The 17,228-nt window shown below is 42.8% G+C and overlaps 1 protein-coding gene across 43 annotated transcripts in view; it reads right to left on the reverse strand.

The window, feature by feature from the left end:
• Positions 1 to 1,682: 1,682 nt before the first annotated feature.
• The window catches only part of LOC110529831 (ankyrin-3), a 165,430-nt gene continuing 149,884 nt past the window's right edge, over positions 1,683 to 17,228 (reverse strand). For 32 of the 43 annotated variants that reach the window (XM_036985839.1, XM_036985833.1, XM_036985917.1 and 29 more), the window contains 9 exons: positions 13,275 to 13,406; positions 11,405 to 11,548; positions 7,252 to 8,194; positions 6,800 to 6,986; positions 6,404 to 6,481; positions 5,805 to 5,888; positions 5,500 to 5,622; positions 4,507 to 4,577; positions 1,683 to 3,632 (listed from right to left, as the gene is read on the reverse strand). In XM_036985839.1, coding sequence (XP_036841734.1) covers positions 4,527 to 4,577; positions 5,500 to 5,622; positions 5,805 to 5,888; positions 6,404 to 6,481; positions 6,800 to 6,986; positions 7,252 to 8,194; positions 11,405 to 11,548; positions 13,275 to 13,406 — 1,742 coding nt within the window. In that variant the 3' untranslated portion in view covers positions 1,683 to 3,632; positions 4,507 to 4,526. The remainder of the gene's footprint in view (positions 3,633 to 4,506; positions 4,578 to 5,499; positions 5,623 to 5,804; positions 5,889 to 6,403; positions 6,482 to 6,799; positions 6,987 to 7,251; positions 8,195 to 11,404; positions 11,549 to 13,274; positions 13,407 to 17,228) is intronic. The other 11 variants (XM_036985869.1, XM_036985988.1, XM_036985937.1 and 8 more) reach the window with 10 other exon arrangements.

The following is a 17,228-nucleotide window of genomic DNA, read 5'->3' on the forward strand; positions in this document are numbered from 1 at the left end:
ACAAAGTAGATGTCCTAACCGACTTGTCAAAACTATAGTTTGTTAATTAACAAGACATTTGTGGAGTGGTTGAAAAACTAGTTCTAATGACTCCAACCTAAGTGTATGTAAACGTCCGACTTCACCTGTATAAGTTATCGAGCTTTTGTGCCGACTACATTACGTTGTTACAGGTGTCAAGCTTATGGGCATGTGGCTACAGTGTGTAGGAGGGAGGTTCCTAGGTGTGAGAAGTGTGCAGAAGGGAATGAGACAGGAATGTGTAGCATTGGGGAAAGTAGTGGTATGTATCCCCATGGGGCTGGGGAACAGAAATGTCCAGCGCAAGAGAGGCAGGTTGATGTTTCCAGGGTTAGAGAAGAGCAGAAGTTATCATATGCTGAGGCAGTGAAGAAAATAGAGGAAGATGGGTCAAGGGGGAGGGATCCTGAGAGGAGTACATAGGGATAAACCAACAAGTGATATGTTTCTATAATATTGGATTTTTGGCATTTGTTGTAATTGTTATCAACTGTACTGCAGGGGTGGAACATAAGTCACAGAAAATAGAGGTTGTGGTGGCAGCTGCAGAGAGATATTTGGGTGTGCAAGACTTGACATCAGAAGAGTTACAGGGTGTAGTAAGTGGTGGTGTCTCATCCTTTCAGGCTGTTGGCCTGAAGTAGGACTAAATAGATTTATATAGTGGAGTACTGTATTTATTATTAATGTAGTGTTAGATGGTAGAGTATTTGTTGTATTAAAAAAAATGTGTTGATATAAAAAAAATAAGCTAAGTATAAGGGAGTTATACTCCAGTCTAGTAGGTGGCGGTAATGCAACATTTATTGGATGCCAACCGCCATTAAACCTCATTGAAGAAGAAGAGCTAGCTCTGTCTTATTTTGTGCCAATGCTCATTGATGCCATAGGATACAGAAAAGTATATCAAGAAAAGTAAAAGTGTAGTATATTGCAATTAAGTGGACAATATTACTGGGGGAAACTAAAACCACTGATGTTTAGCTTTATCCAACAGTAGTCTAACAAAAAGGCACAATGCATGAACAGTATGTTTCTGCAGTGTGGGTCTTACCAGTCATGTCTGCGACAACATTTTAAATAAACTCAGAGTCCCAATTCTCCACCCTTCTCCCAAAGCGTGCACTGCCACACTTTCTGGCATGGATTTAACAATAGTGGAAACACCCTCTAGCCTGTCCCCATATAATAGACACTTCTTGATGGCTTCTTGGGTTTTGTAGATCTGAAAAGACTATAGCCTGAGAACCTACCCCACCTATGATAGTTTGAGAAAGACGTGTTCATCTCTGGCTTGGCTACTGATTTTTGCAATTTTTTTCTGCATTTAGGCTAACTTCTTTAAAAGGATAATGAATGTGCTAATAGCAGGTTTTCACTGTGGTGTTGTATTAACGGGGCTTAGAAATACACTTTATAGAAGATTTACATTTTTGAAAATGTTATTTTGTTATTGATGTACCACCTCTTCTTGTGTCCGGCTAATTGTTCAATCATACATTACATCATAGATAAACGTGTATGTGGCCAATAAAATTTGACTTGATCTGCCAATCTCTTATCCCTTAGCCTAAACATTTGACAATCCATTGGAATTTATTCCAAACATAAGAGATTCAACATCAAATAAACAAACACAAAGATAAAACAGAAACAACTGATTGCAAAATCAATGCATTTTTATTTTGTTATTTTGTTTTTAAATTGAAACATTGTGGTGGCGTCATTACTGCTATAGCCTCTAAAAGAAGACTTTGAATAACCAAAGTGCTAGAATAGTTACATTTCAATGGCTTCACTCTGTTAGTAAGAATTGTACATCGAAAAATTAGCTCAGGTGAAAACACATATCAAACAAAATTGATCAAATTAGCCTCTACCCCCTGATTGACATGTAGGATGGGAGATATGATACAATACCCTAAATGACTTCACTTGTCTGAAAATAAAGTCCTTTACTTGGTTGTCATGTCCACAGCATAAACATCATCACACTAAGTCTGAGCCTTCACACCAGAATAACACCACACTTTAACTACATGGGCCTCTAGTCAAACCAATACAAAGAGAAGATCTAATGCAAAGTAATCGCCAATGAGCTATCAAATGAATGCTAGTTAGACACCGCATACAGATTCTCAAGCCAAGAAAGATCACACAATTCATTTGATGCTTAAATAATCGTTTGACCATCCAGTGTTTTTGTCATACATATTCTATTAAGAGCTACAATCAAATAATGTCTTATGTCTTTATGTGAGTAGATTAAATTTAAGGAAGTACTTCACCAAAGCCCAAAAGGAAATGACACCTTTTCTTTAAAACCACAGCAGCCTTCATAAAACCAAATGACACACCGCTAAAATGATTACAAACAGTCTTACAGCGTACAGAGACCTCTACACCTTATAGCCAATACACAGAATACAGTTATAGTTTTACGGCGAGCCAGTCTACTAGCATATACATTCAGATAACTTCTTTCTCATAGCATTTATGCTAATGCCAGCAGAAGGTGCCGTTCAGTTTTACATAGACAAACGGTAGACTACATTAAACCCTCAAGAAGCTATAGAACAAATGTTCTTCATACTGTTCCTAGTCCCCGACACAATAAATGCTTTTATGGTATTTTTTTTTTCATTTCAAATATAAAACTGGTGACAAATGTAAGGACTATATGTGTACACAGATAAAGGGTTTTAATTCTCATTTTAATACAGTGTTTGCAAACTTGTAAAAATTGTACTTAAAATAATGTGAACGGCATGCATGAAAATATGAGTACTCTGCTTTTGCAGAATTAGATACATCCCCTTTTTAGGAATCACTTAAATTTGCAGAAGATTTTCTGGAAATGTCCTCTGTTAAAATCTAACCAGCTTTTTTCATATACAAACATTATACCTGCTATAATAATGAATTATACAAGAACGTGTGAAGTTACACTCAAATCTTCCTTAAAAGTGGAACCATTTTGATAATAATGTTGAAAGCACTTGTAAAGTTCTCTCCTGTGCATTATCATCCTGTAACTCATCATTTTTCTATTGTACACATTGTAATTTATGTACAGGAAAAAGCTGTGTATTATTTTTAGTTTTAAAAAGGAAAACAAACCCCACAGCAATTTACAACCTGACATTTATGGGTCCAAGAAAAAACTATAAGGCGAGTGTTGGAGGTGGATCAGAAGTGTTCCTCTAGGTTTTGTGTAATTTTGTTGATTTTCTTTCTCCTACTACTAGAATTGAGCTTTTGTGCCATCTTTGGTCACAGGTGTAAGTTCAGTTGCACCTGTAGTTTTTCTGTGATGGAGTCCTTTTTGTTGTCACCACAATACTCCTCAAAAGCTCTCACGACACCAATGGCACGTTACGAGTCACAAACAGGAAGCAGAATTCTCCTGGTCCATAGACCACAGGAAGTGAGAGCCATACAATTAGAATTCAGATTCCATGGTGAGAAACTTCCAGGTCCCTCAATTGACAGGGAGTGAGTTTTTCATGCTCATATTGAAATCAGACGGATCAAGTCCTGGCTGAAATTTCTTGAGTTTTTCAGTTTGTAACTTTCTGCCCTGGAAACAGATGAGAAGAATTCCTGCACACCTGAAAATTAAGAAAATATTACAATATATCAGATATTGGCAGCATTTTGGGCAGCTGTTTGAAAGAAGGTAGCCATTATAGAGGACATAGCCCATGCATTCACTAATGCTTACGAGTCCCTTAGTTTCTACTAATTCAGTTTACTGACTTTTACAAGTTCCATTTTGCAAGCCACCCACAAATCTACGGGAGCAATCACCCGACGATGCTAGAGAGCATCAAGAGGTCTGTGGGCTACAATTGTCATGGTCACCCTGGTTGTCATGGAAATCATCAGTTGAGCCACAGTTCATTAGAGTGCCACTACTCTTTTTACTCAGGTTTGCTTAAACTGAATAATTCACTGATGCATATAGTTAACAACACCTTACAGGGATTAACAGTAACCAATCAGATAGCCACCTCTCTTTGTAATGTAATTCCTACAGAATGGGCTGTCTATGAGCTGGCCTGTGGGGGGGGGTGGGGGGGGGGGGGGGGGGGGGGATTTAATGGACAAAGAGAGAGTTAGAGAGAGTATCTGTGTGACAATAGGTGTGTTTTGAACATCATCCATGTTCCCTTTGTGACTAATCACCCACACACACAGCTGACAGGACAAAACGCAACCAGAATCAAAACAGACAGGAGTCAGACTTTCAGTTAAAAACATGAAGGTCTGTTCGCGTGTGTGTACTGTTTGGAGTAAAATGAAGTACATTAATCAGAGCAGGAATGTAGATTGGAAAACAGAACAAGTATAGTGAAATGGAGCAAAGCTGTACCAGGTTTAGACATGTACATGGAATGGATCAGAAAATATTGAGCACTACCACTGAACAGTGTGGGGTATAAAAATGATGATTTTATTAGAGAAGTGGGGGGAGTAAAGTACCTGGTGGAGCACAGCTACCCCTACGATTGAAGCTTCCTTTCTCCCGACCTGCTTTTAGCTCCATCTCCTTGCTGAAACACACATACACATACGAGTGAGGCAAAGCCAATCTCAGAACCTTATCCTGACAAGCAGCAACCCAACACAGCAACCTGAAACAGCAACCCGAGTGCAGCTAGATCAGAGGTGAGATGTTGTAACAATAGCAACCTGAAACCATCAACCTGAAAGCAGTAAACCCCACCACAGAAGCAAATGTTAGCATTACACACAGTTAGCAGGATACCATGAAGTGAAAGCACACAACATACTAGAGGCAAATTCCTGGAAATAAAAGAATAGCCCAGAGGAGTTACATCACCAGAAACAAGAAAAAATAAAGTGTTGAGGCAGTGTGCACCTGGTTCATGTCAGAACAATCAGTTCTCCAATTGAATGTGGGCCACAAACAATAGCGCAAGTTAACATCATTTATCTTGCCCTGGAGGCAGCTCTACAGAGTGGTCACTAGCTGGCACAGCCACAAAGTCATACAATCTGATTTTAAACCTTACCCTAACCACACTGCTAACCCTAATGCTTACCCATAACCTTAAATTAAGACCAAAAAGCTCATTTTATCCCCATACATTTTTACAATATAGCCAATTTGGACTTCGCAGCTGGCTTATCTACAGGGAAGTTTCTCAGTTCTGCCTCCAGGACAAGACTCATGACAATAAATGTCAACCTACAACAATAGCTGGGGCAACATCCTAGTCACTGAGCACCCATTGAATGCGCACACACACAAAGACGCACAAACACACAGACACTCAAAACAGACATACACACACTGGTAGCATTGGTCGCAGCACTCCACATCAGATCACAGCACCCCATATTGAGTTAAGGTCCAAAGGTTCTGACCCGCCTGTTTTCTGTTCAGGCTCAGAACCCTAGAACCCCCCCTGGGGCAACTATCTATGCAGCTTATTCCATCGTCATGCCAACCTCTAACTCCTCCTCCAGTAAGAAAGGGCAGGGCCAGGGGTCTCCTCGGTCCCAACTCCCCCTGTCCCCGCCCTGGTCGTCAGGCGTGGGCGTGGACACCCGGCGGATGACCTTTCTGATGACCTGGGAAATGGGGGGAGATAATGATCATGGTCAAGAAGGAGAGAGTATGACCGAGATACACGCACAAACACAAAGAGAGTGTTTAGGTCATTTTGGGAGGAGACTTTAGAGGAGGTGGGTATGATAATTCAGAGGTGTGTTCTTAGGAAGACGGGTGAATCAGAGTGAAGGCAGATAGTTACTTTTCTAGTGATGATGTTACCGTCTTCATCAGTAAACTGTTCTTCTGTCACTGACTCGCCCGGAATATTCTTTGCCTGTTCTCCCTGTAAGTGGTCATGGTTAGGACTACAATCAGAACTGGTCCAAATTCACCTCAGCCAGTGTAACAGCAAACCATTAACACACTTTACATCACCAGCACCATCAAACTGCAAGCAAACCTCTAGAGAAGAGAGAACATCTTTGAATTCCCCAAGAGTTGTTGAGTCAAGCAAACTCAAACTCAAAATGAAGTGTCCCTTTAAATGGCATCACAGAGGCAACAGTGAGACACAGAATGTTCCTTGATTTAAAGTCAAGCCATGAAAGCAGGTTACCAGGCCAGGACACACTAACACGCTCGCACGCACACCATTCAAACACTGTACACACACTGTCTGCAAACACACATTTCAGGCGTTTCCTTTTTCTCCCACCACCTGCTGTCAGTTAAGAGAGCCACACCAGTCCACTGCACACCAGTCCACTGCACACCAGTCCACTGCACACCAGGAGGCAAAGTCAAATGAACTGTCTACCGCCAACCCAAACCAAACTTCACCCAGTCTCAGCAGGGTACCTTGAGAATGACCCGGCGCCGAAACACCCTGGTGGTGACAGTCCGCTCCTCGTCAGAGCCGGACTCACTAAAACGCTGCTGATGAATGCAGTTAAGTAACATTACAGATATTGAAAAGGGGATGGAAACACAAAATGCGTAGGTGGTAGAGAATCTTTTTTGCTTCACACAAGCCCAAGGATCTTTCTTCTAACACCTACAAAAATAAACAATGGCACATCTGGAAAAATTGTTCCAGTTAAATTTACAGTTGATTTGAAAGTATAGACATCCACTTCATGTGTCACTGTAAAAAGGGAACAGCGATGCACCTGATGAGCAGTATTCACTGTAGTAGACACACATTAAAAAAAATACCATTTACAGTGCACTATCATGCATACTCTTTGCAATTACCTGGACTTTCCTCTCAGATACAAGCGTGCCTTCTTCCTTCCCACGTCCAGTTCTTCCGTTGGCTGAGTCCTGCGATACAGGAAGTGACCCGTCCTGAGGTGGTAGCTCCGTGTTATCGCCATTGTGCCTAGACCTCGCTAGCTCTCCTCTAGAGGAAGAGGTGATGGAGTCACTGGAGTTCTCCTGGCTGTGGGGAGAGATTAGGAAAAAGGGTCAATTTGAGACTGAGATTAAATCTCAGATGAATGGTTTAGGATTATGATTGAGATCCACATTGATTAAGATAAAGAGTTCGATTGAGAATAGGATGGGATTCGTATCAAATTGAATGAATAAATTGTGACGAAGGCAGAAAGACTGAGGCGAAGATATTAAATCCCAGTTGTAGATATACATGAAAGTGTATTTATACTTAATCCATAACTGTGATGGAATAATTCAGTTTTGTGTACCTATTTTCCTGGCGGTCTAGCAGGTCTGAGCTCACACTGCGGCCGGGTGTGGGGGGCTCCACGTTGACGCTGGATGTGTCACTGTGCCAACCTGGAAGTGAACACACGTCTTTTTCTGCCTGTTGCACCTGACTAAGAATCTCCTGAACCCTGGCCTCCGTCATTTCCTCGTCCTCCTCCTCTGAGCCTTCCTCCAAATGAATATCCTCCAACAGCGACTTTAACTTATCTTCTGTCTTCTCGTCTTCGTCTCCATCCTCTTCCTCGGTGGAACCAGACACACCCTGCTCCCCCAAAGCCTCAGCCCAGGCCTGGGGGGAGAGATATGCACCCCCTTCTTCTACCACCTCAGCCCCATTATCTACTGCCTTACCCCCCTCCACCCCCACCTTACCCCCCTCCACCCTCACCTTAGTCCCCTCTTCCGCTACCTTAGCCCCGATCTTTGCTTCTACCACTTTATCCCCCTCTTCTGCCATCTCACCCACCTCTACCCCTTCCTCACCACCTCCCTTTACGACGTCCTCAGCCTCCCCCTCAGCCTCCACCGCTGATGCCCCTGTCTGTCTGCTGTCCTCCTGCTGTTGGAGGCTTATGTCCACTTCCTTTTTCTCTTCTTCCACTTGTACCATCAGCACCTGGTCACCTTCAGCCATTCCTGTGTTGGTGGCAGCGGTGGGATCTAAGTGAAGGGTGTGAATGGACAGGGACAGCACCCAGGGCCTAAGGTGGGTTCTAGTGGAGGTGTCAGGCTCCACACTAGGCTCCATGTGGCCAGTCCAGGGCTCAGACTGGGTGAGGATGAGGGTAGGGGGGTGTGGGTGGAGCTGGACAGGGGTGGGGTCGATGGTGAGGGTAGGGGGTTCAGAGTGGAGCTCCGTGAAGGGAGGGTCAGAGTGCAGTTGGACTGGGGATTGCAGCTCCGCTAGGATGCTGTGACAATCTGTTGGGAGATGATATAAGCACATGGAAGCACTTGACACAAGAAATCCCACATAAAACACACACCACATGGACTGAGTGAAATGGACAAATGCACAGAGACGGATAATAGAGCATGCAACGAAAAACACCCACTAATTGTGGTGACACTCAGAGGGGACACTGGTGTCACAAATCACCAGCACAATATTCAGCACTTTTGATTCACTTGAGAGCTATCTTAGAGAAACTCAAGGTAAAATTGTGATAAAACAAAATATATTTATTTAAAAGGATCAATAGTTATGTCCGTGGCAGCTTTGAACAGTTTTATGACAAGTTTCTTCTGTTAAAGGGATGAATTCATATGCAGCCTTTGAGATGAGATAAGAAAACATAAGTAATTATATACACAACCGTTCAAAAGTTTGTGGACTCCTAGAAATGTCCTTGTTTTTGAAAGAAAAGCAATTTTTTTGTCCACTAAAAATCATCAAATTGATCAGAAATACAGTGTAGACATTGTTAATGTTGTAAATTACTATTTTTTATGGAATATCTACATGTGTGTACAGATGCCCATTATCAGCAACCATCACTCGTGTTCTATTGGCACATTGTGTTAGCTAATCCAAATGTATAATTTTAAAAGGCTAATTGATCATTAGAAAACCCTTTTGCAATTATGTTAGCACAGATGAAAACTGTTGTGCTTATTAAAGAAGAAATAAAACTGGCCTTCTGTAGACTAGTTAAGTATCTGGAGCACCAGCATTTCTGGGTTCGATTACAGGCTAAAAATGCCCAGAAACAAAGGACTATACTGGTTAGAGCCAGTTTGCGCTGTTCTGTGAAGGGAGTAGTACGCAGCATTGTACCAGATCTTCAGTTTCTTGGCAATTTCTTGCATTGAATAGCCTTCATTTCTCAGAACAAGAATAACCTGATGAGTCTCGGAAGAAAGTGCTTTGTTTCTGGCCATTTTAAGCCTGTAATCGAACCCACAAATGCTGGTGCTCCAGATACTCAACTAGTCTACAGAAGGCCAGTTTTATTGCATCTTTAATCAGAACAACCGTTTTCAGCTGTGCTAACATAATTGAAAAAGGGTTTTCTAATGATCAATTAGTCTTTTAAAATTATAAACTTGGATTAGCTAACACAACGTGCCATTGGAACACAGGAGTGATGGTTGCTGATAATGGGCCTCTGTACGCCTATGTAGATATTCCATAACAAATCAACCGTTTCCAGCGACAATAGTCATTTACAACATTAACAATGTCTACACTGTATTTCCGATCAATTTGATGTTATTTTAATGGACAAAAAACGTTATTTTCTTTCAAAAACAAGGAAATGTCTAAGTGACCCCAAACGTTTGAACGGTAGTGTATGTGAGGCATGCCAGGAATACGATTTTGCATATGTGCGATGAGTGGGTTTTATTAGTTAAGATTTGAGTGCGTGTTCAGTCATGCTCACACAGAAAGATAAAAGAAGAGAGGAGAGGGTGAGGGGGCCTAGATTCATATTTCCAGGATAGAGGTGTCAATGCCAACCCAAGGGAGAGGAGAAGAAGGTACGGGAGACACATGGGGACACTGACACACAGGAAAGGGGGACTGGGAATGGATGGGAGGAAGGGCCAGGACTTGGGCAGTGAGACCCTGCAGCTGATATTAGGGGGAGGACGGCAAAGGAGATGGGGTGGGACGAAGGGGGAAATTGGGACTGGCATGGGGTCACATCGGGAGACAGCTGGGGGGTGGGAGTAGAGGAGAGGGCTGTGGCATCCCCAGTAGGTTTAAGACTTGATGACTGAGCAGGAGGTGAGGGAATTAGCTGGGGTATAGGAGTAGAGGACAGGTGTGTGGGTTTACTGGGGTCCCCAGTGGGTTGAAGAGTTGAAGACTGGGGGTCGAAGAGGAGACATGGAAGAGGAGAGGTTGCTAGATCAGGCGGTGGGGACGGGGATAAAGGTCTGCTGAGGTCTCTGGTTCATAAAGGTCTCTGGTCTATGAGTAAGACAGAGGACCATTAACTTGGGGATCGGCTGGGAGATAATGGACGATGTGGGGGTGTGGACTTAGTAAGGGAGTGGGGTGTGGAGGTCTGCAAGACCAAGGGGGAATCAGGGTTGAGGGAATGATTCTCAATTTTTCAATCGAGGGAGAAACTGGGAATGAAGAGATGGAGGAGCTCTCAGGAACAAGAAAACATGCTACAGGTGAGGAAAGACGATTAAAGAGAAACAAAGACATTCAAAAAAAATCTAACAAAATACAAAAACGTGTTAGCAACACAAGACAATTATGAATGAGAGGACAGATGTGATTTTGAGAGATTAGGAAACTGGGAAGGAAAAGGGATTGGGAAGAGCAGAGATGACAGCACAAGACTCTTAATAAGTGCTTAAGAGCTGTTATAAGCTGCCCTGGAGGTTGGGCTGTGGCGATGGACGAGAGCATGAGGGGAGGAAGGTAGTCTGGTTTCACAGAGGAGGAAGCTCTGTCATTATATCCAGGGACGGCTCAGAGGAACTGGAGGTACTGGAGACTAGAGAACTAAACAGATCTAGAGGTATTGATGAATTCAGACGGTTGAGTCTATGGCTACTCCATGCATTAGGGAACAAAGGTGTTTATACAGTAGTGTCCTGTTAAAGGTACAAGGTAATCAGGTAAAAGCAGTGTCTTACAGAATGCACCTGGTTAGCATCATGGATTGTTTTAGTGTTTGCCATCAATTCATCTTTCAAAATCCTTCATGCACAAATGCAAATGCATTTTTAGAGGGCTTAAATAATATCAAAGTGGTGATCAGGTCATGGCAATTAAGACCTCTAGAAACGTGTTGGGTTTGACATGCTGCCTTCATCATCAGGGTTGATGTCAATTTAATAGTAACCCAGTCATTTCATAACGTGAATTATAATACATTTTCTGAATTGACTAGGTTAAAAGTGAACCCATGGTACTCTGCATGCTAACATTTCCTCACACTCATTTGAGTGCATGTCAGAAAATGGGTATACTCAAGCTGGAAATAAAGCCATAAAACAAAGGGTCATACATCACCCTATCTAAGATAGGGTACTGTAGTCTCTATAGTCAAATTGCATTCAATAGTATAGCCAGGCAATTTGTTCTTATTTTTGCTACAGTTCTAATGCAAAAACAAAAGAGTGGCAGCAGAGGTAAGAGGTCAGCTAGATGGAGCTAAACTTTACCATCAGCCTGATCCAGGTAAACAGCGTTATCATCGGCAAAACTTCTCGTGCCTGAAATGTTACCATAGTCAAATATCGGCCCCTCCAGTAAAGTCACAATATCCATCCGATTGACTTTGGTCAGCACTCCAGTTAAGGCATCCGCTGTAAGAAAAACAGACAACCCGAAAGTCAGTCAAACAAAGACAAGACACTATTGTACAATATGGCAGTTGTTTGTACAATACGCGCGAGGTAATCAATATAAATAGTTTACTATCACACTGCAGTGTGTGAAGACGGAAAGAGGATTGCCGTTGTCCTCTTCTCTTGTACCAGGAAAATAGGTAAAATGTCCTTTTCCTGTACTGAACATAATGTACTTAGTAGTTCTAAAAGAATGTTGGAGCATGACAAGGATAGGTGACTTCATATGCAGCTGTTGGAATCTTAATAAACATAGAGGCCATTCTGCTTCTACACACAGTGCCAGTAAAAAGTTTGGACACACCTACTCCTTCAACTGTTTTTCTTAATGTTTTACTATTTTCTACATCGTAGAATAATAGTGAAGACATGAAAACTATGAAATAACACATATGGAATCATGTAGTAACCAAAAAAGTGTTAAACGGATCAAAATATATTTTATATTTGAGATGCAAAGAGAAACGACAACATCATTACTTTAAAACATGAAGGTCAGTCAATCTGGAAAATCTCAAGAACTTTTCAAGCTTCTTCAAGTGCAGTCGCAAAAACCATCTAGCGCTATAATGAAACTGGCTCTCATGAGGACCGCCACAGGAAAGGAATACCCAGAGTTATCTCTGCTGCAGAGGATAAGTTCATTAGACTTAACTGCACCTCAGATTTCAGCCCAAATAAATGCTTCAGAGTTCAAGTAACAGACATCTCAACATCAATTGTTCAGAGGAGACTGCGTGAATCAGGCCTTCATGGTCGAATTTCTGCAAAGAAACCACTACTAAAGGACACCAATAATAAGAAGAGACTTGCGAGAGTCTCTTTGTGAGAGTAGGTGAAGGGATGATCTCCCCATGTGTGGTTCCCACCGTGAACCATGGAGGAGCAGGTGTGATGGTGTTGGTGATTTATTTATAATTCAAGGCACACTTAACTTGCATGGCTACCACAGCATTCTACAGCGATACGCCATCCCATCTGATTTGCCCTTACTGGGACTATCATTTGTTTTTCAACAGGACAATGACCCAACACACCTACAGACTGTGGCTATTTGACCAAGAAGGAGAGTGATGGAGTGCTGCATCAGATGACCTGGCCTCCACAATCACCCAACCTCAACCCAATTGAGATGGTTTGGGATGAGTTGGACCACAGAGCGAAGGAAAAGCAGTCAACAAGTGCTTAGCATATGTGGGAACTCCTTCAAGACTGTTGGAAAAGCATTCCTCATGACGCTGGTTGAGAAAATGCCAAGAGAGTGACAGGCTTTCATCAAGGCAAACGGTGGCTACTTTATTGAATCTAAAATATATTTGATTTGTTTAACACTTTTTTGGTTACTACATGATTATATATGTGTTATTTCATAGTTTGGATGTCTTCACTATTATTCTACAATGTAGAAAATAATACAAATTAAAAATAACCCTTGAATGAGTAGGTGTTTCCAAACTTTGGACTGGTACTGTAAGTCATCTCAGAATGTAATTTACTATGAAACCTTCACAGATACAAATTAAGCTAGAGAGAGAGATTTCAGAAGGAGAGTGGGATGAAACCGGGTTGTGAAGCTCTGTGGTACACAATCATACAAGTGCAATAGAGTGAGACGTGATATAATAACTGTTAATAGAAAGCCACAGGGGGTATAAATACTTTTGGGAGAAAGAGGGACACTCACTCGTTGCGTTTTTACCATCCCGGCTGACCCATTTCTTTAGTAGCATGAAGCTCTGCGCTGTCAGGGAGTTGGGGTTCTCCACTCGGATGTGGTTGATCTCGTCGACAGAAAAGTCCATTTCCCGAGCTAGCTCTGCAAACACATCAAAAAGCACATTACATCACATCAGTTCAAGACATCCATTTCTATATCATACAGGCTTACTTTTCTCTGATGTAGCTCTTGCTGCTGATGATTCTCTGATCCACCTTTTGACGACTTCTGTAACCGTAATAGCCTTGGTTTCATGCATGTTAACATTAGAAGCCTCCTCCCTAAGTTTGTTCTATTCACTGCTTTAGCACACTCTGCCAACCCGGATGTTCTAGCTGTGTCTGAATCCTGGCTTAGGAAGACCACCAAAAATTCAGACATTTTAATTCCAAACTACAACATTTTCAGACAAGATAGAACTGCCAAAGGGGGCGGTGTTGCAATTTACTGCAAAGATAGCCTGCAGAGTTCTGTCCTACTATCCAGGTCTGTACCCAAACAATTTGAACTTCTACTTTTAAAAATCCACCTTTCTAAAAACAAGTCTCTCACCGTTGCCGCCTGCTATAGACCACCCTCTGCCCCCAGCTGTGCTCTGGACACCATATGTGAACTGATTGCCCCCCATCTATCTTCAGAGCTCGTGCTGCTAGGCGACCTAAACTGGAACATGCTTAACACCCCAGCCATCCTACAATCTAAACTTGATGCCCTCAATCTCACACAAATTATCAATGAACCTACCAGGTACCTCCCCAAAGCCTTAAACACGGGCACCCTCTTAGATATCATCCTAACCAACTTCCCCTCTAAATACACCTCTGCTGTCTTCAACCAAGATCTCAGCGATCACTGCCTCATTGCCTGCATCCGTAATGGGTCAGCGGTCAAACGACCTCCTCTCATCACTGTAAAACGCTCCCTGAAACACTTCAGCGAGCAGGCCTTTCTAATCGACCTGGCCGGGGTATCCTGGAAGGATATTGACCTCATCCCGTCAGTAGAGGATGCCTGGATATTTTTTAAAAATGCCTTCCTAACCATCTTAAATAAACATGCCCCATTCAAGAAATTTAGAACCAGGAACAGATATAGCCCTTGGTTCTCCCCAGACCTGACTGCCCTTAATCAACACAAAAACGTCCTATGGCGTTCTGCATTAGCATCGAACAGCCCCCGTGATATGCAGCTGTTCAGGGAAGCTAGAAACCATTATACACAGGCAGTTAGAAAAGCCAAGGCTAGCTTTTTCAAGCAGAAATTTGCTTCTTGCAACACTAACTCAAAAAAGTTCTGGGACACTGTAAAGTCCATGGAGAATAAGAACACCTCCTCCCAGCTGCCCAGTGCACTGAAGATAGGAAACACTGTCACCACTGATAAATCCACCATAATTGAAAATTTCAATAAGCATTTTTCTACTGCTGGCCATGCTTTCCACCTGGCTACTCCTACCCCTGTCAACAGCACTGCACCCCCAACAGCAACTCGCCCAAGCCTTCCCCATTTCTCCTTCTCCCAAATCCATTCAGCTGATGTTCTGAAAGAGCTGCAAAATCTGGACCCCTACAAATCAGCCGGGCTAGACAATCTGGACCCTTTCTTTCTAAAATTATCTGCCGAAATTGTTGCCACCCCTATTACTAGCCTGTTCAACCTCTCTTTCGTGTCGTCTGAGATTCCCAAAGATTGGAAAGCAGCTGCGGTCATCCCCCTCTTCAAAGGGGGGGACACTCTTGACCCAAACTGCTACAGACCTATATCTATCCTACCATGCCTTTCTAAGGTCTTCGAAAGCCAAGTCAACAAACAGATTACCGACCATTTTGAATCTCACCATACCTTCTCTGCTATGCAATCTGGTTTCAGAGCTGGTCATGGGTGCACCTCAGCCACGCTCAAGGTCCTAAACGATATCTTAACCGCCATCGATAAGAAACATTACTGTGCAGCCGTATTCATTGATCTGGCCAAGGCTTTCGACTCTGTCAATCACCACATCCTCATCGGCAGACTCAACAGCCTTGGTTTCTCAAATGATTGCCTCGCCTGGTTCACCAACTACTTCTCTGATAGAGTTCAGTGTGTCAAATCTGAGGGTCTGTTGTCCGGACCTCTGGCAGTCTCTATGGGGGTGCCACAGGGTTCAATTCTTGGACCGACTCTCTTCTCTGTATACATCAATGAGGTCGCTCTTGCTGCTGGTGAGTCTCTGATCCACCTCTACGCAGACGACACCATTCTGTATACTTCCGGCCCTTCTTTGGACACTGTGTTAACAACCCTCCAGGCAAGCTTCAATGCCATACAACTCTCCTTCCGTGGCCTCCAACTGCTCTTAAATACAAGTAAAACTAAATGCATGCTCTTCAACCGATCACTACCTGCACCTACCCGCCTGTCCAACATCACTACTCTGGACGGCTCTGACTTAGAATACGTGGACAACTACAAATACTTAGGTGTCTGGTTAGACTGTAAACTCTCCTTCCAGACCCATATCAAACATCTCCAATCCAAAGTTAAATCTAGAATTGGCTTCCTATTTCGCAACAAAGCATCCTTCACTCATGCTGCCAAACATACCCTTGTAAAACTGACCATCCTACCAATCCTCGACTTTGGCGATGTAATTTACAAAATAGCCTCCAATACCCTACTCAACAAACTGGATGCAGTCTATCACAGTGCAATCCGTTTTGTCACCAAAGCCCCATACACTACCCACCATTGCGACCTGTACGCTCTCGTTGGCTGGCCCTCGCTTCATACTCGTCGCCAAACCCACTGGCTCCATGTCATCTACAAGACCCTGCTAGGTAAAGTCCCCCCTTATCTCAGCTCGCTGGTCACCATAGCATCTCCCACCTGTAGCACACGCTCCAGCAGGTATATCTCTCTAGTCACCCCCAAAACCAATTCTTTCTTTGGCCGCCTCTCTTTCCAGTTCTCTGCTGCCAATGACTGGAACGAACTACAAAAATCTCTGAAACTGGAAACACTTATCTCCCTCACTAGCTTTAAGCACCAACTGTCAGAGCAGCTCACAGATTACTGCACCTGTACATAGCCCACATATAATTTAGCCCTATCAACTACCTCTTTCCCAACTGTATTTAATTAATTTATTTATTTTGCTCCTTTGCACCCCATTATTTTTATTTCTACTTTGCACATTCTTCCATTGCAAAACTACCATTCCAGTGTTTTACTTTCTATATTGTATTTACCTTGCCACCAAGGCCTTTTTTTGCCTTTACCTCCCTTCTCACCTCATTTGCTCACATTGTATATAGACTTGTTTATACTTTATTATTGACTGTATGTTTGTTTTACTCCATGTGTAACTCTGTGTTGTTGTATCTGTCGAACTGCTTTGCTTTATCTTGGCCAGGTCGCAATTGTAAATGAGAACCTGTTCTCAACTTGCCTACCTGGTTAAATAAAGGTAAATAAATTCTGTATACATCTGGCCCTTCTTTGCACACTGTGCTAACAAACCTCCAAACGAGCTTCAACGCCATACAACACTCCTTCCATGGCCTCCAACTGCTTTTAAATTCTAGTAAAACTAAGTGCATGCTCTTCAACCGATTGCTGACCGCAACCTCCCGCCCGACTAGCATCACTACTCTGGACGGTTCTGACTTAGAATATGTGGACAACTACAAATACCTAGGTGTCTGGTTAGACTGTAAACTCTCCTTCCAGACACACATTAAGCATCTCCAATCCAAAATTAAATCTAGAATCGGCTTCCTATTTCGCAACAAAGCCTCCTTCACTCATACCTCCAAACATGCCCTCGTAAAACTGACTATCCTACCGATCCCTGACTTCAGCGATGTCATTTACAAAATAGCCCCAACACTCTACTCAGCAAACTGGATGTAGTCTATCACAGTGCCATCCGTTTTATCA

This window comes from Oncorhynchus mykiss, chromosome 1, assembly GCF_013265735.2.
Source record: "Oncorhynchus mykiss isolate Arlee chromosome 1, USDA_OmykA_1.1, whole genome shotgun sequence".
NCBI lineage: Eukaryota > Metazoa > Chordata > Actinopteri > Salmoniformes > Salmonidae > Oncorhynchus > Oncorhynchus mykiss.